General features: G+C 41.9%; 1 protein-coding gene across 1 annotated transcript in view; it reads right to left on the reverse strand.

Annotated features, from left to right (window-relative positions):
* Positions 1–601: 601 nt before the first annotated feature.
* CASP10 (caspase 10, apoptosis-related cysteine peptidase) overlaps positions 602–22870 on the reverse strand; it is a 42091-nt gene continuing 19822 nt past the window's right edge. The window contains exons 3-9 of the mRNA XM_006862034.1: positions 15998–16133; positions 14876–14961; positions 12097–12163; positions 9064–9152; positions 5637–5745; positions 4590–5082; positions 602–755 (exon numbers count right to left, since the gene is read on the reverse strand). Of these exons, the coding sequence (XP_006862096.1) occupies positions 602–755; positions 4590–5082; positions 5637–5745; positions 9064–9152; positions 12097–12163; positions 14876–14961; positions 15998–16133 (1134 nt within the window). The remainder of the gene's footprint in view (positions 756–4589; positions 5083–5636; positions 5746–9063; positions 9153–12096; positions 12164–14875; positions 14962–15997; positions 16134–22870) is intronic.

Consider the following 22870-nt stretch of genomic DNA (forward strand, 5'->3'; position numbering starts at 1 on the left):
TGTTCTTCCTAGAGCCAAGCCTGCACCAGTCTATGAAAAAAGTTCTTCCAACAATACCTTCCTTACATCAAAGCAGGAAATTCATATGCCATAGCCTGAGTTGGCACCTCCATCGATGTGTAGAAGAGAAGACTTCGGAAGGGGAAGAACATCAGGAAGGTCAGTAGACCTTGTCATTGCCCATGGTCCAAATCAAGACAATGCAGCAGGAGGTACAGAATTAAAGCCAATGGATGGTTATAATGGAAAAGAATCAGAGCTCACCCTAGATCAGGTCAGTTATAGTACTTTTTTAGATCTCAAAGGAACCTTAAAATCTCCCTGTTCCCACATTTCATTTCACAGATGAGCAAACCAAGTGATGCTCTTCAGAGTATACAAATAATGCCAAGTCTACAATTCAACTCTTCAACAAATGAAGTTTTCCAACATTCAGATTTGCAAAAACAGAACAAACAAAAAGAATTGGTTGTGTTAGAAAACAGGGCATTTCCTATTATAAAATGACAGGCAGAGATGATTCATCACCAATTCCTATGCTGAGTAGGACTGGAGGAGACGAACAAAGTTCATTTAAGTCTAAGAGTCCATGACAACCCTACTAAAAGGAAAGTGCTCCCTGTGGCACAGGGAAGACTAGTTTTTTGCGTAATGTGAATGCAGGTTGAGGCATCTGTTTCTGTGTTCCATGCTTGGCTGCTTTCCGGCTTACATCATCATTGACAGCTGTAAGAATAGATAAAATGTCTTCATGCCTGCAGGGAGAGAAGAAAACATATCTAATCAGAAGGCATAAACCACATACCTATGCCCATTGTTCCTTCCTATTCTAACATGCCAAGACTCTAACTGGGGTCTTGCAAAAAATAAGAAAAAAAACCTGCTTGTAAAATTGAAAATGAAAGACTAAATTATACAACATTTTTCTGTATGCTACATTCAGTGATTGGAGTCCTGGTGTGGCACTGTAGGATAAGCACAGGACCGCAAGGTTGGTTTGAACCACAAGGTCACCAATTCAAACTCACCAGTCACTCTTCAGAAACCCTATACAGGGTCGTTATAAGTTGGAACTGATTCAATGGCACTTAACTACAACAATAACACATTCAGTGATTAAAAACATTATAATAAATGAAAAACTAATGAGCTGCTCTGTAAACCTTCATTCAAATCACAATAAAAAGTTTTTTTAAAAAAACATTATAATAATCACACCTTGATGAATACATGAATGAGGAAAAAAAGAAAAGAAAAAATAATCACACCTTGTATTTTAAGACACTTGATCCACAAAGGAATTTGGCATATAATTGTCTTCTATTTCTCTCTTCAAACAAGGAAGTAAGTAGCTAGATGACAGACAGAAAGAAAACCTACTACTAATAAAGCCATCCCTATTTTTGGTGTTGTTGTTGTTAGGTGCCATCCAGTTAGTACAACTCAAAGCGACCTTAAGCACACCAGAACGAAATACTGCCTGATCATGGGCCAACCTCACTACTGTTGCCACACTTGAGTCCATCAATGCTGCCACTTGGCCAATCCATCTCGCTGGGGGTCTTCCTCTTTTTCTCTGACCCTCCACCTTACCAAACATGATATCCTTCTCCAGGACTGCTCTCTCCTGACAATATGTCCGAAGTATGAGAGACGAAGTTTGGCCATTTTGGTCTCCAAGGAGCACTCTGGTTGCACTTCTTCCAAAACGGATCTATTGGTTCTTTTGGCAGTCCATGGCACTTTCAATATTCTCCTCCAACACCATAACTCAAAAGTATCAATTCCTTTGTTACCTTTTTTTGCCCTGCCCACCATGTAAATCAACTGTCTAGGGATATTAGTCTCACTCATAATCCAACAGCATTTTAGGAAGTTGTGGAATAATATCCACTTGTCTGTGGATATTCATTAGCTACATGCTCAAATTTCTGATATAAGTAATTCTCAAAGTGAGCACTGAGTGGCTACTAATTTGCTACCCCTGCTAGAGAGTAAGATCCCCTAAGAACTTGATTGAACCTCAGCATAGTGATCCTGCTTGGTCTCCTTAGAGCAGGTGGTGGGCTGGCAACGTCTTGCGTATGGGATCCCCAGTCGATCTCCTCCCTCCCTGCCTTCCTCAGATGGCAGCTGTTTATGCTGGACGTGTGGCCAGAGACGGGTAAGGATCACGTGGAACCTCGGCAACCTAAGACAGAGCCATTGCCATGCTGCAATGAGTTTCGATGACGGGTAAGACTGAGGAATTTGCACTGACCGCCTAAGACAGGCAGCGTCCCTTAAACAAACAATAAATAAGGGGGAATCTGATGCAGACTGTGCAGACCCGGTCAGGAGGTCAAGATCCTGTGGGCCCAAGCGTTGTTGACCGTCCAAACCATAGGCTCTGAGGATCAGACTTTAGCCACCTAGTAGACATAGCAAACTGTCCCTCTTCTGATTATTCAGTAATGCTTGTCAGTAATCTCATACATGAGCCTTGGATATCCACAGACAAATGTAAAAACCTTCCCTAAAAGCCGAGACTGTAAATTCCAAAAAGGCGAGTTCCCCATTCACCACCACCCCCCCCCCCAAAAAAAAAGCTAAAGAGGATAGAGAGAAACACTGTTAACTGATGATATATGGAGGGGATAATAATCAATGTAATGAAACAAGCTATATGAATGGTTGAATGTGAAGCTGATGATGTGCCCTGTAAACTTTCACTCAATCCAAAATAAAAACATTTAAAAAATAAAAAAAATAAAAAAAGTATCAATTCTTCTATGGTCTTCCTTATTCACTATCCAGTTTTCACATGCATATGAGGTTATTGAAAATACCATAGTTTGGGTCAGGCGCACCTTAGTTCTCAAGCTGACATGTCTGCTCTTCAACACTTTAAAAAGGTCTTGTGCAGCAGATTTGCCTAATGCAATACGTCGTCTGATCTCTTGACTGCTGCTTCCATGAGTGTTGACAGTTGGGCCTTTATCCTGTTTTACGCTAGCTGTTTTTGCCTCCAAACATTCCTGTGACCAATTCCTTTTCATCTTTCTGCCCCACCTCTATGAGAAGCCTTCTCAATTAGCACCACTGCCCCTACCAGAAATTACCTTTCTAATATAGCTATTTGTTTACATTTACTTCCCTAAAGACTGTAAGCTCCATACAGAGGAGATCTTCTCTCTCTTATTTACAACTGAGTACCCAACAAACAGTTATGACATAGTGATGGAAGGGTGGGGAGGTAGCTGAGTACTGTAGAGTCAATTCTGACTCATAGCGACACTGTATAGGGCTTCCGAGGCAGTTATACTTTATGAGTAGAGTGCCTCATAGTTCTCCACGGAGTGCCTGCCTGGTGGACTAGAACTGCTGGCCTTGTGATTAGCAGCGCAATACATAACCCACTACACTACCAGGGCTCCTTAATCATATATTAGGTCATCAATAAATATCGCCTTGTCCATGAAGTCATAGGACAATTGTCATTGATGACTATGGTGGGAATGGGAGGGTGTTAGAGTAGAGGGAATAGCAAAGTCTTCAATCCTGGATTCCCAGAAAAGTATCATGGATATTCCCAGAAATCAGGACTCTGGAGGAAGTACTCCTGGAGAGGACTGGGAAGATGAACACAGGACTGGACATGCTGAAGGTCAGGTCCAAAAGCCAGAGTTGGGAGGGGCCGGCAGTGAGTACTGTCTAGATCTGAACTGAAGAATGAGACTATCCTTCTGTGAAACAAATATTTATCCAGGTTAACAAAATATCAATCACTGTGTCTGGTCCAGAGGAATAGGTACAAAGTTGAATGAAATGGGGTCTCTGATCTCCAAGAGCTCAGAGACCCAAGATTGGGAGATAATTTCCGAGAACTTGAAGTTGCCAAGAAGGGCTACAGAAAGAGAGTGAGCAGAGATGGAGTCCAGGGAAGAATGTCAGTAAAAGCTTATTTTTCAGAGGACCAGGTAAGGAATGTGTGGCAGAGACAGAAGTGAAATTGTCAGAGTAATGGCAGGCGACCAAGGATAATATAATGTCAGGGAAGGTGAAAGTGACACATTGTTGTTGTTGTTAAGTGCTGTTGCGTCGGTTATATTGCATAGCAATCTGTATAGGGTGTCTTAGGAGCAGCTGGTGAGCTTAAATCACCGACCTTGCGGTTCAAACAGACTTTGCAGTCCAGTGCATTAACCCACAGAGCCACACCAGGACTCCAAACATGGCATATGGTAGACACTAAATATGAATGAGTGACAAATGAATGAAGGAATCAATAAAAGGCTCCATGCCTATGTTCACGCTGTTTCTTCTGCCCAGCACATAGTTCCCCTACTTCTTTGCCTAACATCTATTTTTCATCTCTACAAGTCTCCCTTGGTCCTGTTGCATGCTACATGCTTCCACAACACCCTGCTTTATGGTGTGTGTTGATCACTGGGCACTCCATTCTGCTTCTTTTTCTACTCCTCCAGAGAGTGAATAACTTATGGGCATGGACTGTCTCTTTTCTCTGGATCTCCCTTTCCAGATGGATGGACAGGTAAATAGATGGGTGGCTAGATGGACAGGTGTGTGAAACAACTCAGAACTCTAACCTTGGAACCAACTCCTTCAGATGGTTGCACAGAGACTGAATATACCAGCTGCCTTTTTCCACATGCCGAAAGGACACACAGCCTTGGACGGTGGCCAAACCAAGCAAGAAATCTGCCTCAACGGGGATGCTGTCCTGCACGTTCATCTCCCTGAGATCAGGATTCAAAGCATCTGGTTGAATAAATGCAGAAGGCTGTATCTCTTTACCTTGACAGGCCTGGATGAAAAAGAGTTTGGGTTTGTGAGCTAGAAGAGGGCAGTGTTGGGCTGTGAAATGAGACGTGATCTCCCGAATGAGAATGAGTTCATCGTCTGAGGAGTAGACAGCTCCAGACTTCCCATGGGTCAAAATACAGCACACGAAGCAGTCCCCATCAGCATGGCCTGGATGCCTCTTATATTCCTGCAGCATCTCCTCCATGTCTACTTTAGTCTTATCATAGTATACCTGTACTTCAAACCCAAGCCACTGAAACACGTGCTTCAGACTCTCTGTCAAGAAAGGGAAATGGAAGCAAAATGAAATAAGATAAAGGAGTGAAATAAAGTTCATAGTTATAAAATAGTGTACAGCAAGTAGCCTAGACCTTTGAATTTTATGATCTTCAAACTAACCATTAAGTTTTATAACTAACCTGCCTTCTTCCAAGACCCACAGTGCTGTTGTATTGTATTAGGCCTAAAGTAACAACCCTGAGAGCCAGCAGAGGCCAATTTCATCCTATTTCACAAGCGAGGAAGCTAAGGCCCAGTTCCACGGTCATAATAAACCTAGTTGTTTATGGAGCAAGAGATCCAACTTCGATTTTCTCATGCCAATTCAGCACCCCTCCCCCAAACCCCGACCTAAACCACACTCCTAAACGGTCAGTCCTTAGCAGATCAGTGATACCCCATAGATACAAAAGAAGCCCAGATGATATTTATGATAGTTATAATATCATCTCACACTGAAATAAAAGAAATTCCCAGAAAGATAATATAAAAATGAAAACTCATTTCAAGATTCCCACTTGCATTGGATAAGTGACTGCAGACTGCCTTACCGGCATCTTTATCAGTCCCTGGTCTGGCTGACAGTGAGGTAAAGTTGTGGTTGCTGACAATGACACAATGGCCTCTGTGTTTCCGATCCATTCTGTATGCATTTGCCTCCTTGAAAAATGAGATCGAAACACATATAAGGGAATTCTCATTTTAAGGGGTCGATGGCAGTGATGGTGGTGGGTCGTGGAGTCAATTCCAACTCAAAACCACCCTGCATGGGGTTTCCGAAGCTGTAAATCTTTATGGGACCAGAAAGCCTCATCTTTCTCTTGCAGAACAGCTGATGGTTTTGAACTGCTGAACAGAGGTTAGCAGCCGAACTCATAACCACTACACTACCCCGGGTTAGAGATTTTTAATCTGAAGGATTTGGTTCCAAAGTTAGAGTTCTGAGTTGTTCCACACACCTGTCTGTCTAGCCACCCATCTATTTACCTGTGCATCCATCTGGAAAGGGAGATCCAGAGAAAAGACACAATCCATGCCCTTAAGATATTCACAATCTGGAGGAGTAGATTGGGGACAAAGAAGCAGAATGAGGACAAACATGCACACCATAAAGCAGGATGTTGTGGAAGCATGTAGCATGCAACAGGATCAAGGGAGACTTGTAGAGATGAAAAATAGGTGCTAGGCAAAGAAGTAGGGGAAAGATGTGCTGGGCAGAAGAAGCAGTGTGAACATGGGCATGGAGCCTTTTATTGATTCCTTCATTCATTTGTGTCACTCATTCATGTTTAGTGTCTACCATGCGTCACGTTTGGAGTCCTGGTGTGGCTCTGTGGGTTAATGCGCTGGACTGCAAAGTCTGTTTGAACCGCAAGGTCCGTGATTCCAGCTCACCAGCTGCTCCTAAGACACCTTATACAGGGTTGCTATTCAATGGAACCAACACGACAGCACTTAACAACAACAACAATGTGTCACTTTCACCTTCCCTGACATTATATTATCCTTGGTCGCCTGCCATTGCTCTGACAATTTCACTTCTGTCTTTGCCATACATTCCTTACCTGGTCCTCTGAAAAATAGGCCTTTATTGACATTCTTCTCTGGACTCCGTCTCTGCCCTTCAATCGGTCCCATTTGACACAGAGCAGGATATATCTGTTAATGCCAGTTTTTAAGCTATATTTTTATACTACTGTCTAAATATCTTGATTCCAAGATATTCATGCCATGCTATTTCTAAAGTCACATATTGAGAGACTGGCAATGTGCTGTGGGTTAATGCGCCAAACTGCAAAGCTGTTTGAACTGCAAGGTCGGCAGTTCAAGGTCAACAGCTGCTCCTCAGAAACCCTATACAGGGTCACTATGGGTCAGAACTGACTTGATGGCACTTCACAACAGCACAACAACATGTATTCAACTTTACTACTAAACTGTAGCCTGAAAATAATTTCACAGACAGTTTTTAAGTGATAGAACTCTGAACCAAAGGTCAACCTCATTTCACTGAAGATCAGCCACTTCCATTGTCTCAGGTCTCATGAGCTCCTCCTGGACATTCATTTAAAATCAAATCAGAGGTGGGAAGTTCTCAAGATCCTGCTCTGTTGTTGTTGTTGTTAAGAGCTGTCGAGTTGGTTCTGACTCACAGAGACCCTGTAAAGGGTTTCCAAGGAGCAGCTGGTGAATTTGAACCACCGGCCTTATGGTTCAAGCTGACATTCCACCGCACTACAAGAACTAACCAATAAATTCCAAAGCAGAACATCAGGTCCCAGGTAAAATTCAGAATTTATCTGGTTTAATTAAAGAACTTTAGTTCTCAGGGTTAACAAACAGAATATGTATAACACTGATAAAACCAAAGATTTGTGCAAAAGTTTCTTCTGTTTTTGGATTAGCAGAGTGAAGAAAGAAAGCATACATAAAAATAAACCAAACAAGAAAAAAGTAGGTGATCTTTCTTTTTTTGTAGCTAGGATTCTGGAATGATTTGATTCCTCTGAAAACAGAGACATTTCTTTTGCAACATTGTTTCTGAATGCAAAAATTATGTCTATAATCCTGCTATTATCCATTGCCATGGAGTTGATTCTGACTTACAGTAACCCTACAAGACAGAACTGCCCCATAGGGTTTAAAAGGCTGCAATCATACCGGAAGCAGACAGCCACATCTATCTCCTGAAGATTAACTGGTAGGTTCCATCTGCTGACCTTTTTTGGTTGTTGGTGGTAGTGTTGTGCTATGAAGTCGGTTCCAACTCATGGTGACACTCTATAGGGTTTCTGAGGCTGTGAATCTTTATGGGAGCAGAAAGTCTCATCTTTCTTCCATGAAACAGCTAGTAGTTTCGAACTGCTGACCTTGAGGTTAGCAGCCCAACTTGTAACCACTATGCTACCAGAGCTCCTTGACCTTTTGGTTAGCACTTTCAATTTTCAACCCTTTTGAGAACTTAACCATTGTGCCACCAAGGCGCTTCATAACCATGGTAGAAATTTGAAGATATTTATGCAATATTTTTAAAGGCTATGGTAAACATCAAGAAACCTCGGTAGTGTAGCGATTATGTGTTGGGTTGCCAAATGAAAGGTCAGCAGTTTGGGTCCACTAGACACTCCAAGGGAGAAAGAAGAGGCTTTCTGCTCCCATAAAGACTTACAGCCTCAGAAACCCTATAGAGGGTCACTAGGAGTTGGAATCTCCTCCAAGGCACACCAACACGATGGACGACTTGCAATGCCATTGTAAACAGCATGCAATTACCATTTTAGAAGCTTCAGGGAAGCTTCTAAAACATGATCCTGAAAACATGTTATATCGTTGTTCTAACCAGAAAAGAAAAAGTGTCTTCTGTCAATAAAAAAGAATCTTCCCCTCCATGTGTTTAGTTGAAAGATAAATACTATCACCTCCACAGTCAAAGTCAACACATTGCTGATTGTCACAGAACAAGACAGGTCGAATGGTAGTAATCACAGAGATAAAAGAACTGCATCATATACAGCCCTGGGTTCTCAAAGTCTTTGAGGACTGGACCTTAGGGCAGCTGAAGAAACCATCTTTTATGGATTGAGTTGTCTGCCCCCTGCTCCTCCCCCCATGTCTGCTACATGAGAAAGTGATCATGTTTGGAACTAGAGTTTTTGAAGATGTTATTCGTTACTTTAACAAGCAATCTTACCAAGGTACGGTAGGTCCTAGTCCAGCGAAAATAAAGAGAAGAAGAAACAGAGAGACACAGACAGGGGAAGACGGCCATGTGAAGATGTATCTAGAAGCCAAGGAGCCAAGGGGGTCTGCGGCTACCAAAGAGGGAAGAGACAAGAAAGGGTGATCCCCTAGTGCCAACAGAGAGAGAGAGCAGACCAGGCCAATTTCTGCATTTAGACTCCCAGCTCCTAGAACTCTAGACAATACATTTCTATCCTTACAAGCCACCCAGTTAGGAAACTAATACACTATCCAAACCTTTCTGCTGGTTTCAGCATTCATGATGTCAGCCGTTACTCGCATCTCCTCGGAAATCAGGCTTTGTGTACCATATAGGGTCCTGTCACCTAGAAAGAGAGACACTCAAATTTTTCAAATCTCTTTCCCCAAGCACTAAAATTTCCTTACTAATATTTTTCTGACAAAGCATCACATTCTGGAGAAATTTTTTCTCTCTCAAGTTACTCCTGAGGCATAAATTCAAGGTCCATGCCTTTCTTGATACATTGATGTCATCGTATTACTTTAGTATTGTCAGGGTTGGAGACAACGTAGCTGGCAGAAGATGGGCTTGGGAACTGTTGTTTTTGTTGTTGCTATGTGCCATCGAGTCGGTACCAACTCATAGCGATCGTATGCACAGCAGAACAAAACACTGCCCCATCCTGAGCCAACCTCAGTATCGTTGCCACGCTTGAACCCATTGATGCTGCCACTTTGCCTATCCATCTCGCTGGGGGTCTTCCTCTTTTTCTCTGACCCTCCACCTTACCAAACATGATATCCTTCTCCAGTGACTGGTCCCTCCTGACAATATGTCCAAAGCATGAGAGACAAAGTTTGACCATCCTGGCCTCTAAGGAGCACTCTGGCTGCACTTCTTCCAACACAGATCTGTTGGTTCTTTTGGCAGACCATGGTACTTTCACTCAAACACCATAACTCAAAAGCATCAATTCTTCTATTGTCTTCCTTATTCACTGTCCAGCTTTCACATGCAATTGAGGTTATTGAAAATACCTTGGCTTGGGTCAGGTGCACCTTAGCCCTCAAGCTGACATCTTTGCTCTTCAACACTTTCAAAACGTCTTCTGCAGCAGATTTGCCTAATGCAACACGTCATTTGATTTCTTGACTGCTGTTTCCATGAGTGTTGACAGTTGATCCAAGAAGAATAAAGTCCTTGCCAACTTCAATCTTTTCTCCATTGATAAGAATGTTGTTTATTGGTCCAGTGGTGAGGATTTTTGTTTTCTTTACATTCAAATGCAATCCATACCGAAGGCTGTGCTCTTTGATCTTCATCAGTAACTATTTTAAGTCCTCTTAACTTTCAGCAAACAAGGTTGTATCATCTGCATATCGCAGATTGTCAATGAGTCTTCCTCCAATCCTGGAATTAGGATCAGTTTCAGCTTTCCTGGTAGAAAGTTTGGGTGAGCTGAATCAACATTTATCTTTTATTGGACGTACAGAGGCAGACACCCAGAAGAGAAGAGAGAAACAAAAAAGAGGTTCCAGAGACCAGTTTGGGTAGGACAAAACCGATCCAAGGTACTGGGATGAGCTCAGTGTTCATACCATTGGCACTGGCTGAGGACTCCATTAGTGCTAAGTGTCCCTGCAAATTCTCTGGTTCCTCTGGATAAGACTCTATCATAGAGAGAAAGGCAATGAGGAGTTAGTTGTTACAGAAAAATGTAACTTGAAACTGAATTCTTTCCTGACTCCCAGCATATTTAGCAGAATTCATTGAGCTCTGCCATCGCCTCTGAGGTCTGAGTTCATTGCTATGTTAAAAGTCAGCCGTGGTACTCAACTCAAGCTGAGCAAGTCCAGTATTCCCCAGACCAGAGACCATACTGAAAGGAAACCAACTTGTGTTTGCACTGTTGTTATTAAGTGCCACAGAGTTGGATCCAACTCAAGCAACCCTGTATAGGGTTTGGTGGGTTTGAACTACCAACCTTATGGTTAGCAGACCAGTACAGTGCCAGACCAGGATTCTGCATTCACACTGAGCACCTGTAAATTCCTCCTCACCTTGTGAAGAAGGTAACATTCTAGAGGAAGCCAGGTCTAACCTTTAGAGCCACAGAATTATAAAGCTGGAAGAAACTCTTATACATAGTCTACAGAAAGTAAAGTCATCTGAGTACAGATATCTACACAGTGTTGTTTGCTAAGTTCCGTAGAGTCAGTTGCAATTCATACAGACCCTGTATATGATTTCCAAAGAGCATCTGGTGGGTTTGGACTGCCAGCCTTATGGTCCCCAGTCCAGTGTTTACCCTCCAGGACCACGCCAATGGTAGACCAAGTTTTTGGTGGATGGACTCTGGAGTCAGACTGCTGGGTTCAAATGCCAACTCCAGCCCTTTCTAGTTGCCTGACCTTCAGCAAAGTACTAGACCTCATGGGTCTCAGTTTCCTAATCATTGCATAGGAGTGAGAATGGTACCAATCTCCAGATGGTTGCAAAATCAAATGACATAATCCGGCACATGACAGTACTCAATAAATGCTAACTCTCACCAACATCAGCAACATTTAGATATGAAGAGCTCTAGGAAAGTCGTGGATCTTGGAATCTGAACTTAAACTTCAAAATCAAGAACAGGGAGGATGGGTTCTAATGGAACTTTACATGTCACAGAAAGACCACACCAAATATCTGTTTATTCACAAGCAGTTTAGTCTAATGACAGATTCTGGAGTGTTTTCCCAGGGTCATCGTTCGCACAGGGATTCAGCCACTAAACACAATGTTGCCAAGGCCTTCCTTCTGGTTTCTCTCATCCCTCAGACTGCATATTCTAGTCTTTCACAGCTGACCTGGAGGTTTCTGCTCCATTGAGGGCTTCCCCCTCCTCATAGAGGGGGGACCTTCTAGTAAATAGTGGAAACCTAGCACTCTGAAGAAGACATTCCCTCAGATTGCACATTCTGCTCTTATTGCTGAGGGGTTTCAGCCCCACAGAGGGGGACCAACTTATCAAGCGTGGAAGGAGAGCACTGCCTGCATTCTCCAGGTACTGCTCTCCTAAACTTTCCCAGTAGAAACCACCAGCTCTCCACATCTCCTCACAGAAAAGCCAGTTAGAACCCATGCATCCAACGACTTCACTTGACTTGGCATGAGACATAAATTCTACACCAATTTGTATGACATTTCCCAAGTAATATATTTAATATGTACCAGGCATATACTTGATATTCCTGGTACATATCAAATACATCTATTCCTGCCACACTGATCCAAGTTGTGAAAAGTGTACTAGAAACACCTACCATTACTCCTTCGGTGCTTATTTTCACAGGGCTTCTTCTGTGGAAGAAATGGGAAATGCAGGAAATTCTCATTAGGATAAGAGTGAAAGTCTCAATTTGACACAGAGAAGGGTGGGCTTCTAATTTCCTGCCATAAGAAAGGCCATTGGCAGGGGACAGGAAGATAAGCCACTCCCTCCTTCCAGAGGTGAAGATACACTAGCAAAAATAGAGCACGTCATCTGCACCAGGGCATTTCTTCATTGTGGCACTGCTTGGAATACCCAAAGAGTGGAAATAACCCTAATGCCCACCAAAGAGAGTGGATGAAATAGTCTGGTCCCTCCACATGGTGGATGAGGTGCATTTACGTGAGTGATCTCAAGAAGACAGTGTTCAAAGCGAAGGAGGATCTTTTAGTATGATTTTGTTATAAAAGGGAGGTTTTTGGGGTTGTTTTTTTCAAATGTAGCAGTGGAAAGATTAACCCAAAACAACTGAAAAAGATGGTAATCAGTGAGGGAAGGAGAAAGGAACAGGGAGCCAGGGATGCATCCAGACATCTCTCGGTATACTGTATCTATAGTTTTTACTTTGGAGCTTCATAAAGGTTTTATATAATTAAAGTACAAAATTAATGCAAGGTCTCGAGTAGGTTTGTCTTTTCTTCATTCTCTCCACCCTGACCCTTACCACAGAGTTCCAAAGAGGACATGGCCAACATGGTGTGGGTCGGAGCCAACCCACCACTAGCTGTGTGGCTGGCAGCGTGTGGACCCGCTATGCGGTGTCTGCCAAGTGACCCAGGTCATTGAGGATGCCGCTCACACAGGATCCCCATAGACCTCTGACTGAAGGAGGTCTGTCTTCAAGCAGACTGAAGCCCAAACCCAGGGTGTGTATGCTGCACAAAATCAGAATTCCTTAGCTCAGAGGGAACAAATGCACAGGAAGTTCAGGTTCATTTTCCCAGAGACTGCTTGCCTATCTTTTCATGCTTCCCTTCCTTCAGGATCGAAATCCCTGCTCTGGTTTTGTCCACCTGGTTTTGAAAGCAGTTGTGTGAATCCTCTGGGATTATGAGCATCAAAGATGCAGGCACCTCTAGACTAAAGGCTTCCTTGATTTCTCTCCACCGTGAAGCTGATGAATGCAGTAGGAGCAGGAACCAGGAACTAGCTTTAGGATCTATCTGTCTCTCTTTCCCTAAGGATGTTGCATTTTCAGTTGACAACCCACACACACACAGTCTTTGTGTCAGAGAGGAGCAAATGAGCAAGTAAATGAATGTTGCCCCATAGATTGGCCACATTCAGTCTTCTTTAGACTGTTTTCAGAGAAGGAAGCCATGTGTCTGTATTAGAGCTTAAATTCAGAGCATTCAGTTGTAGATTAAAGGTTTTTATTGATAAATTTAGCAAGATTATAAAAAGTATTATCAAAGAAGGGACTGAAAATTAAACGATGATTTTACAGAGAATTTGTTATTATTGTTGTTAAGTGCCATCAAGTCGGTTCTGAATATAGAGACCCTGTATAGGGTTTCCAAGGAGCAGTTGGTGAGTTTAAACCTCCAACTTTCTTAACATAAATTCAGTCTCCATTGGGTTCTTTATGACCAATAATGGCAATGTAAAAAGCTTTGTCCTTAGGCAGATTTTGAAAATGGATTAAGAACACACACCTAGCCTCCTTCTCAGGGAGCAGTCTCCCTCCCAGGGATTTGCCTATGGTGACTTTGGTCCTGACCAAGATGGTCGGAGGGCCTAGAACCAGCCCTGTAAACTTTCCTAATCTCCAATAGTGTATGTATCCCAACCATGGCCACTTTCCCACTCCCATAGTCCTGCCTGTGATTGTGAGGACTTGATCTGCAACCAGTCATGATTTGGTGACAAACTTCTTTAGTTTTCCATGTTATATAATTGGCCATGTGGCTGTGATGCCTTTGGGCACCATTACTGCCTCATCTGATAATCTTTGTCTTGTCTTTGTCCTATTTATGATTTAATAAATAAATATATTTACATTTGGGATGTTTTCCCCCCTGAATCATGTCTCCCAAGGACCATGACCACATTGTAGGGGGCAGATTGAAAATTCTACCTGTCTTGCCTTCATCTTACACTTTCCAGCAGGGCACCCACCACAGAGAACTCAGTCCTTGCTCTCTGGAATGAACTAGTGACATAGTTTGTGTACAAGATAAAAATGAAGCATTTCAAAAATCATGAAGATTGTCAGAATGGTGACAACATGGGACCCTATACCACCATACAGATTGTATGGCCGTGACCTTGGACCTGATGGCATCCCACAGATAAGTACAAAAGAATCATTTCAAAGTGGTGTACTGGGGTCAGCTCAAACTAACTAATAAGAGCCAATTGTTAACATTTTCTGGAATTTTTCAGTCTGGTTGATGTCATGTTGCCAGCTTAGAATCAGCCACAGAGGGAGTATTTATACCATGTGGTTGTTGATAAGTGCCATCGAGTTGATTCTGACCCATAGCAACCCTGTATAGGGTTTCCGAGGAGCAGCTAGTGAGCTTGAACTGCCAACCTTGCAGTTCAAAGGGCTTTGCAGTCTGGCGCATTAACCCACAGCGCCATGACAGGACTCCATTTACACCATAGAAATCAGTAAATACTACAAATCAGGGCATCTTTCCTCTTCCCTTCTTGTCTTTTTCTTTTATTTTTTCCTCCTTTCTTTTCTACTTTTCCCCCTAAGGGGTGTAGGTATTGTTAGTCACTTACCTGCATACCTTTTTACCTACCTGCAAGAGTTCACAGACTTGCATATTGCCTAAAAGAGATGATAACTCTTCCTCTCCCGGGGTCTCAGTTTCCCTGTCTTTAGGAAGTGTCATTGTCTGAGAGACTGGAATTAAAATCACAGATATAAAAACAAAGATCACCTTCTGGCTAGTAGCAATCCAAAAGAACCAATCATCAAAAAGCAGTTGTCAAAAGAAATTCTTTTAAGGGCCCCTATTTCTATTGACATTTGCTTCTGGAGGCTCATAAATATACTCAGAAAAAATTCTGAATGTACAAACTATTGTTGCTGTATGTTATTTCATTTGTTATTAGTTTCATATTTTTATTACTTTTATATTTGTCTTTTATTAGTTCCTTAAAGTTACTATGTACTATATGAAATTTATGTACTTACTAGCTAAATTTATGGTGTCAAGCGTAGCAACAGTAGTGAGGTTGGCCCAGGATGGGGCAGTGTTTCAGTCTGCTGTACTATATAGGGTCCCTGTGAGTCGGTGCCGACTCGATAGCACCTAACAATAACAACAACAACAATGTGACTGCAAAAGGAGCTCTGGTAGTGTAGTGATTACAAATCAGGCAGCTAACCTCAAGGCCGGCAGTTTGAAACTACCAGCTGTTTCATGGGAGAAAGATGAGATTTTCTGCTCCCATAAAGATTTATAGCTTCAGAAACCCTGTACAGGTTCGCTATGAGTCGGAACCGACTCCACGGCACAAAACAACAAAAACAATCTAATGGTGCTGTAGGATAAGTGCTGGACTGCTAACCACAAGGTTGGTGGTTCAAACCCACCAACTGCTCCTCAGAAACCCTATACAGGGTCGCTATGGGTTGGAACCGACTCGACGGCACTGAACAACAACAACAAATGGGTGTTCTGCATCAGAACTGACTCGATGGCACTTAACAACAACAATAGAATATAAGGTCCAAGAGAGCAGGAGCTTTGTTCTGTACCCTGCTGTATCCCTAGCTCCTACCTCAGCGTCTGGTACAGTTGGCGTTCAGTAAATATGTGTTGAAAGAACAAATGAAGGATATTTCTGGCTTTCCCAAGAAAATATTCTAAGAGTGACGACTGAACCAATTTGCTTAAGAATTCCTGAGATGCAAGCAAGCATCCACTACTTACTTTTTTCTGTATTGTATTTCTCTATCTTTTTTATAAGCCTAGGTGCAACATTTTTGCAGAGCTCCTTCAGTGTCACCAGCTCATCCTCATTTATTAGATCTTGTTTCTCTAGGTGTGCCAGGAAACTTAGGGAGGTCTGCAAGAAAATCAGTGGAGTCACATTTACTTGCCTACTGGTTAGCCATCATTCAGTAAATATTACCTGTGTGGGCACTTGGTGCCAGGTTTTGTGTTGGTAAATAAGGTGTAGTGTCTGCCCTCAAGGAGTTTAACAGTGTGGAGAAAAGGGCATTGCCAAATCAGTATGCAGTCTATATTAGTACCAGACACCAATATATAGCACTTATTACACATGTATTGCATTAGGCAAATCTGCTGCACAGGAACTTTTTAAAGTGTTGACGAGCAAAGATGTCAGCTTGAGGACTAAGGTGCGCCTGACCCAGGCCATGGTGTTTTCAATAGCCTCATATGGATGCGAAAGCTGGACAGTGAATAAAGAAGATCATAGAAGAATTGATGCCTTTGAATTGTGGTGTTGGAGGAGAATACTGAAGGTGCCATGGACTGCCAAAAGAACCAATAGATCTGTTTTGGAAGAAGTGCAGCCAGAGTGCTCCTTGGAGGCCAAGATGGCTAAATTTCATCTCTCATACTTTGGACATATTTTCAGGAGGGAACAGTTGCTAGAAAAGGATGTCATGCTGGGTAAGATGGAGGGTCAGAGAAAAAGAGGAAGACCCCCAATGAGATGGATCGGCCAGGTGGCATCATTGATGGCGTCAAGTGTGGCAATGGTAGTGAGGTTGGCCCAGGATCAGACATTGTTTCGTTCTGCTGTGCATGGGGTCGCTATGAGTCGGTTCCGACTTGATGGCACCTGACAACAACACACAGGGAGTCTTGGAGTGGTGCTGTGGGGTAATGCACCAGACTGCAAAGCCGTTTGAACTGCAAGGTTGGCAGCTCAAGCTCACCAGCTGCTCCTTGGAAACCCTATACAGGGTCACTATGGGTTGGAACTGACTCGACGGCTCTTCACAACAACAACAGCACACAGGGTCCAGAGTCCTGATGAGGTAAATATTATTATAATCCCCATTTGAAAGATGAAATTACTGAGGCACAGAGAAGAACAGGCACAGAGAGGAACTCTCCCAAAGTCACGAAGCCAGTAAGTAACAGAGCCAGTATTTGAACCCCAGTAGTTTAATGCCAAAATCTCTCATTAGCTATTGGATGAAACTACCTCTAACTCACAGCTGTATGTGATATAAAGATTAATTAAGACACCAGCAAAACAAGGGCACCAAAAACATAAAAGGAAAGTGTTTTTAATATATTTTCTATTTGGTGTTATTAGATTCCTAAGGCTGCCTAGGGTCTTGGATAAGTACTTGACCTCAAGGCCAGTTTGAACCAGGTCCAAACTGACCAGCCATTCTCTGGAAACTCTATACAGGGTCTCTATGAGTCAGAACCAAATCAACAACACTAACAACAACAAAGGCTGCCATACAAAATCACTAACTGGGTAGCTTAAAACAATAGAACTTTATTCTTTCACTGCTCTGGAGTCAAAATCAAGACGTCTACAATGCCAAGACGTCCTGGTATAATGCTATAGGATAAGCACTGGACTGCTAACCACAAGGTCGGAGGTTTAAACAAACCAGTCGCTCCTTGGAAACCCTATTCAGGGGCACTATGAGTCAGAACCAACTCTACAGAACTTAGCAACAACACAAGGCCAAGGTCAGAAAAAAAAAAAAAAGGCTTCCAACAAGATGGACTGACAAAGTGGCAGCAACAATGGGCTCAAGAGAAACAATTGTGAGGATGGCGCAGGACCGGGCTGTTTCCTTCTGTTGTGCATAGTGTCAATATGCGTGGGCGCCGACTGGAAGCACCTAGCAACAACACAAGGCGAAACTTTCACTGAAAACCAGTATGGGAGAATCTTTCCTCACCTCTTCCCAGCTTTTGGTGGTGGCCATCAAACTGGTATCCATTGGCTTGGAACTGTATCATCTGCCACTACCATCACATAGCATCCATACCCAAATTTCTCTCTTCTTTTAAGGACACCAGTTATATTGGAGTAAGGACCACCGTTAGGACCTCAATTTAAGTACATCTGTAAATGCCATAAGGAGCTCTGGTAGCATAGTGGTTATGAATCGGGCTGCGAATCGCAAGGTCAGCAGTTCAAAACTACCAGCTGCTCTGCGTAAGAAAGATGAGGCTTTCTGCTCCGGTAAAGATTTACAGCCTCGGAAACCCTCTACAGGGTCACTATCAGTAGGAACTGACTGTATGGTACTTAACAACAACAACATAAATGCCATAGGAGTCCTGGAAGTGTGCTGGATTAAGTGTTGGGCTGCTAACCAAGGAGATGGCAGTTCAAACCCACCAGCCACTCAAAGGAAGAAAGGTGAAAACTATTTGCTCCCATGAAGATTTACAATCTTGAAAAAGCTATGGAGGAATTTTCCTCTGTTCTACAGGCTCTCTATGTGTCAGAATCCACTTGACAGCAGTGTAGTGGGCTTGGTTTTCTAAAAACTCTATTTCCAAATAAGGTCACATTCACAGGTACTAGTGGTTAGGACTTCAACATATCTTGGCAGTAAAGGAAAGGAGGAAAACAACAGTATCATATGGAAAATAAGGTGTTAAAGAAAGTATAAAAGTAAGATGTGGGTGTGTTTTAAAAAGAAAGGGCATGGAAGTCACAACAAATAGGTGATGGAAAGGAAATAAAAACTTACTGATTCATATTCAATATATATTCATTGAGCATCTACTATTTGCCAAGCCCTAGATTGTACAATTGGTAATATGTTGATGAACAAAATAAACATGGTCTTCTGGGAAGACATATCTTTATCACAGAACTACATGAAAAAAGTATTCAAGTAAAGCATATGGTGTGCTATAAAATGAAAGACCTTTGTGCTCTGGAAGAACTGCCTATAGATTAGGTGGTGAGGCCAGGTTTCTCTGAGGTGACACTTAGACTGATGTCTAAAGGGTGAAAGGAATAAACTGAGGAATGGTGGGGGAAGGGCTTCCTATATGTGAAGAACCAATTCAGCAAAAAATGCCACTTTACAGGAAGAATGGAAAGAGATCAGTGGTTCAAGTGTCATGACCAAGATGGGATCCCAGAAATAGACAAGGACCAGCTCAGGGAAACACTTGGAGGCCAAATTCAGAATTTTAGATCTTAGACTAGATACAATAGGAAGAAGCTATTTTTCACCCAAAGAAATGACATGACTATGACTCTATTGGTGTTTAAAGATTGCTATGACTGCGTAACTCTGGCTAAACATCAACATCCTGAGCATTACTAAGCTGAAATGGACTGGTAGTGACTTACTATGCCAGAAATGACAAATTGAAGAGGAATGGTGCCACATCCTTTGTTAAAAAGAACATTTCAACATCTACCACTCTGTCGGTAATAAGATAATATCCATACACTTATAAGGATCGACCAGTTAATGTTATTCAAATTTATACAACAACCACTAATACCAAAGATGAAATCGAAGATTTTTACCAACTTCTACAGTATGGAATTGATCAAATATGCAATCAAAAAGCATTATTACTGGTGATTGGAATGAAAACTTGGAAACAAAGAAGAATCAGCATTTGGAAAAAATATGGCCTTGATGAGAGACACAATGCTAGAGATCACATGAGAGAATATTGCAAAACCAATAACTTATTTATTACAAATACCTTTTTCAACAACGTAAGTGGTGACAATACATGAGGATCTTGCTGGATGAAATACACAAGACTCAAATAAACAGCATATGTGGAAAGTGACAATGGAGAAGGTCAATATTATCAGTCAGAACAAGACCAGGGACCAATGGCACAACAGACCATTAATTGCTCATCTGTAAATTCAAGTTGGAGCAGATAAAAATTAAAACAAGTTCAAAATACGACCTTGAGTATATTCTACCTGTATTTGCAGACCATCTCCAGAATAGATTTGATACATTAAACACTAATGACCAAAGATCAGATAAGTTGTAGGATGACATCATACATTGAAGAAAGCAAAGAGTCATTTAAAGACAGAAAAGTAAGAAAAGACCACAATGAATGTCACAAAGAAGAGACTTGGAAATTTGTTCTTGAATGTAGAATGCTAAAGCAAAAGGAAGATTTGACGAAGTAAAAGAGATGAACAGAAGATTTCAAAGGACGCCTCAATAAGACAAAGTAATGTATTATAACGAAATGTGCAAAGACCTGGAGTAAGAAAACAAGAGAAGAACATACTCAGCAATTTTCAAGCTGAAAGACCAGAAGAAATTGAGTTCCTTCCACTACTGAAGGATTCTATGAGTAAGAGAAAGTGTGGGACTGGTATAACGTAAGTTGACATTCCCCAAACTCTGAGGCTGTTGGAACATAACTATACATTTCCCGAGCCCCTGGACTATTGTAACATAAGTTTCCATTTCCCTTAAATGTTAAATTTCATATTTCCAAAAAGAAAGCAATCACCCCATCCACCCAGACATCCCCTCACCACTGCTCGGGAGCTTATCCAAGACCACCACGTGCCTCCCGCCCCCTTGCCCACTCTACAAGCTAAAAGTACCTATCCTATACGGGAAGAGGGCCTTTTGACTCAGGTCAGGAGCCCCTCCCAGGTTTTATCCAATAAACCTGCCCTTGTTGCTGAACCACTTCCTCTGTCTGTGTCCTTCTTTAATAACTGCTTTAACCTTTACTCTGACAATGAGGGAAATATTGAATTACTAAGGAAGTATCAAAAGAGGATTGAAGGAATACAGAGTCGCTGTAACCAAAAGAATTAGAATTATCCAAAAGAAATGAACCATTTCATAAGATAGTATATGATCAATAACTGATGATACTGAAGGAAGAAGTCTAAACTGGACTGAAGACATTGGCAAAAGACAAAGCTCCAGGTATTGAAGGAATATCAATTGAAATGCTTCAACAAATCTATGCAGCACTGGAGGCTCACTTGTCTATGCCAAGAAATTTGGAAGAAAGCTACCTGGCCAGTCAACTAGAAGATATCTATATTTGTGCCCATTCCAAAGAAAAGTGCTCTTACAGAATACAGAAGTTATTGAGCAATATCATTAGTATCGGAGCCAAGATGGCTTAGTGGGTTACATGTGGAACTGCCAACTGCAAGATCAGCAGTTCTAACCCATCAGCCACTCCATGGGATAAACATGAGACTTTCTGCTCTTATAAAGATTTACAGTCTTGGAACCCCTCTACAGAGTTGCTATGAGTTGGAACCAACTTGAAAACACACAATAACAATCATTTAGTATCACATGCAAATATAATTCTACTGAAGATAATTCAAAAACAGTTACAGCAACAGATGGACAGGGAACTGCTAGAAATTCAGATCAGATTCAGAAGAGGACATGAAATGAGAGATATCATTGCTGATATCAGATGGTTCTTGGCAGAAGGCAGAGAATGCCAGAAATGTATTTACCTGTGTTTCATTGATCATGAAAATGCATTCAACTATTTGGATCACAACAAATCATAGATAACCTTGAAATGAATGGGAATTCTAGAACACTGAATTATACTCATGAGGACCCTATTTCAAGAGGCAGGCAATTGTTCGAAAAGAACAAAGAGATATTGAATGGTTTAAAATCAGGAAAGGAGTTTATATGTTTTATATTCTTTTACCATACTTATTCAATCTGTATGCTGAGCAAATAATCTAAGAAGCTGGGCAAATAATCTGAGAAACTAGAGTAAATGAAGAAGAAGGCAGAGAACAAACAAAATGGTGGATCAGGTGGAAGTGCAGTAAGGAGCTCCATCAACAACAACACAGAATACAGAACTAAGCAGGCTCAGGGAATTGTCCCAGAACTTTGAACTACATGTAAAGGAATATTTAGAAGGTTGGAAGACTTACAGCTAGGGGAATTTGTAGCAGAAGCAAGAAATCCAGTGCTTTCTAATTCAAGACGCACAGCTGCTCCAGGAGCTGCCATTTTGGGTGAGACCAAGCTGGGGAAAGATCAGAGCAGCCACGATGCCTGGCAGAACCGTGGAGATAAAGATGTGGACCATCTTTTCTTTTGGTATCTGTTCATTGGTCCCTTACAGTCTGTGTACCTCCATTCTGGTGATTATAAGGGTGCCTGAGCTAGTGAACACCCCAGCCCCACCCTTGGAGGGTTCTACTACACATGTGTACAGATCTCCTCGAAATTTAAAGAGACAGTTTCCACTTAAAACCAAACAGCCACAGCCAGCCCTGAATTGTTAATAACTAGAAAAAAAGGCCAGAATGGGGATTGTGGAGTGGGACAGGCAGACAAAAAAGGAAATAGGCCAAAAATCAAATCCTAAGTTACATCAAAATGACAATTAGTGGCATCTTGAAATTTCTCAGGAAGAAGAGTGAAAAGGGAAGCCCATTTCCTGATCACATCTACCTGGAGGCAATCAGAAAGCATAAAAAATACAAAAATATAAACCCATCTAAGTATTAAGGCCACAGATAACCCCCGAATATGCCCCCAAAACAGAAGCAGATGACCATACCAGCACATGTCCAAAATGAGATAAAGTGACTGAGGTAAATGAGCTGGAAGTAGACCTACACTCCATACTTGGGCAGGCTTTGGAAATGCCTGAGAAGGAATTCAGAAAAATGATTATAAAATGTATCAAAACACTATATAATGGAGTCGAGAAAAATAAGGAAGAAGTCAAGAAAGCACTACAGGAACAATCAAATAAGATAGATATAGCATTGGAAACAATTCAAAACCTACAGAAAGAGGTCCAAATGATTAATAATAGAATATCAGAAAT

This window comes from Chrysochloris asiatica, unplaced genomic scaffold, assembly GCF_000296735.1.
Source record: "Chrysochloris asiatica unplaced genomic scaffold, ChrAsi1.0 scaffold00045, whole genome shotgun sequence".
NCBI lineage: Eukaryota > Metazoa > Chordata > Mammalia > Afrosoricida > Chrysochloridae > Chrysochloris > Chrysochloris asiatica.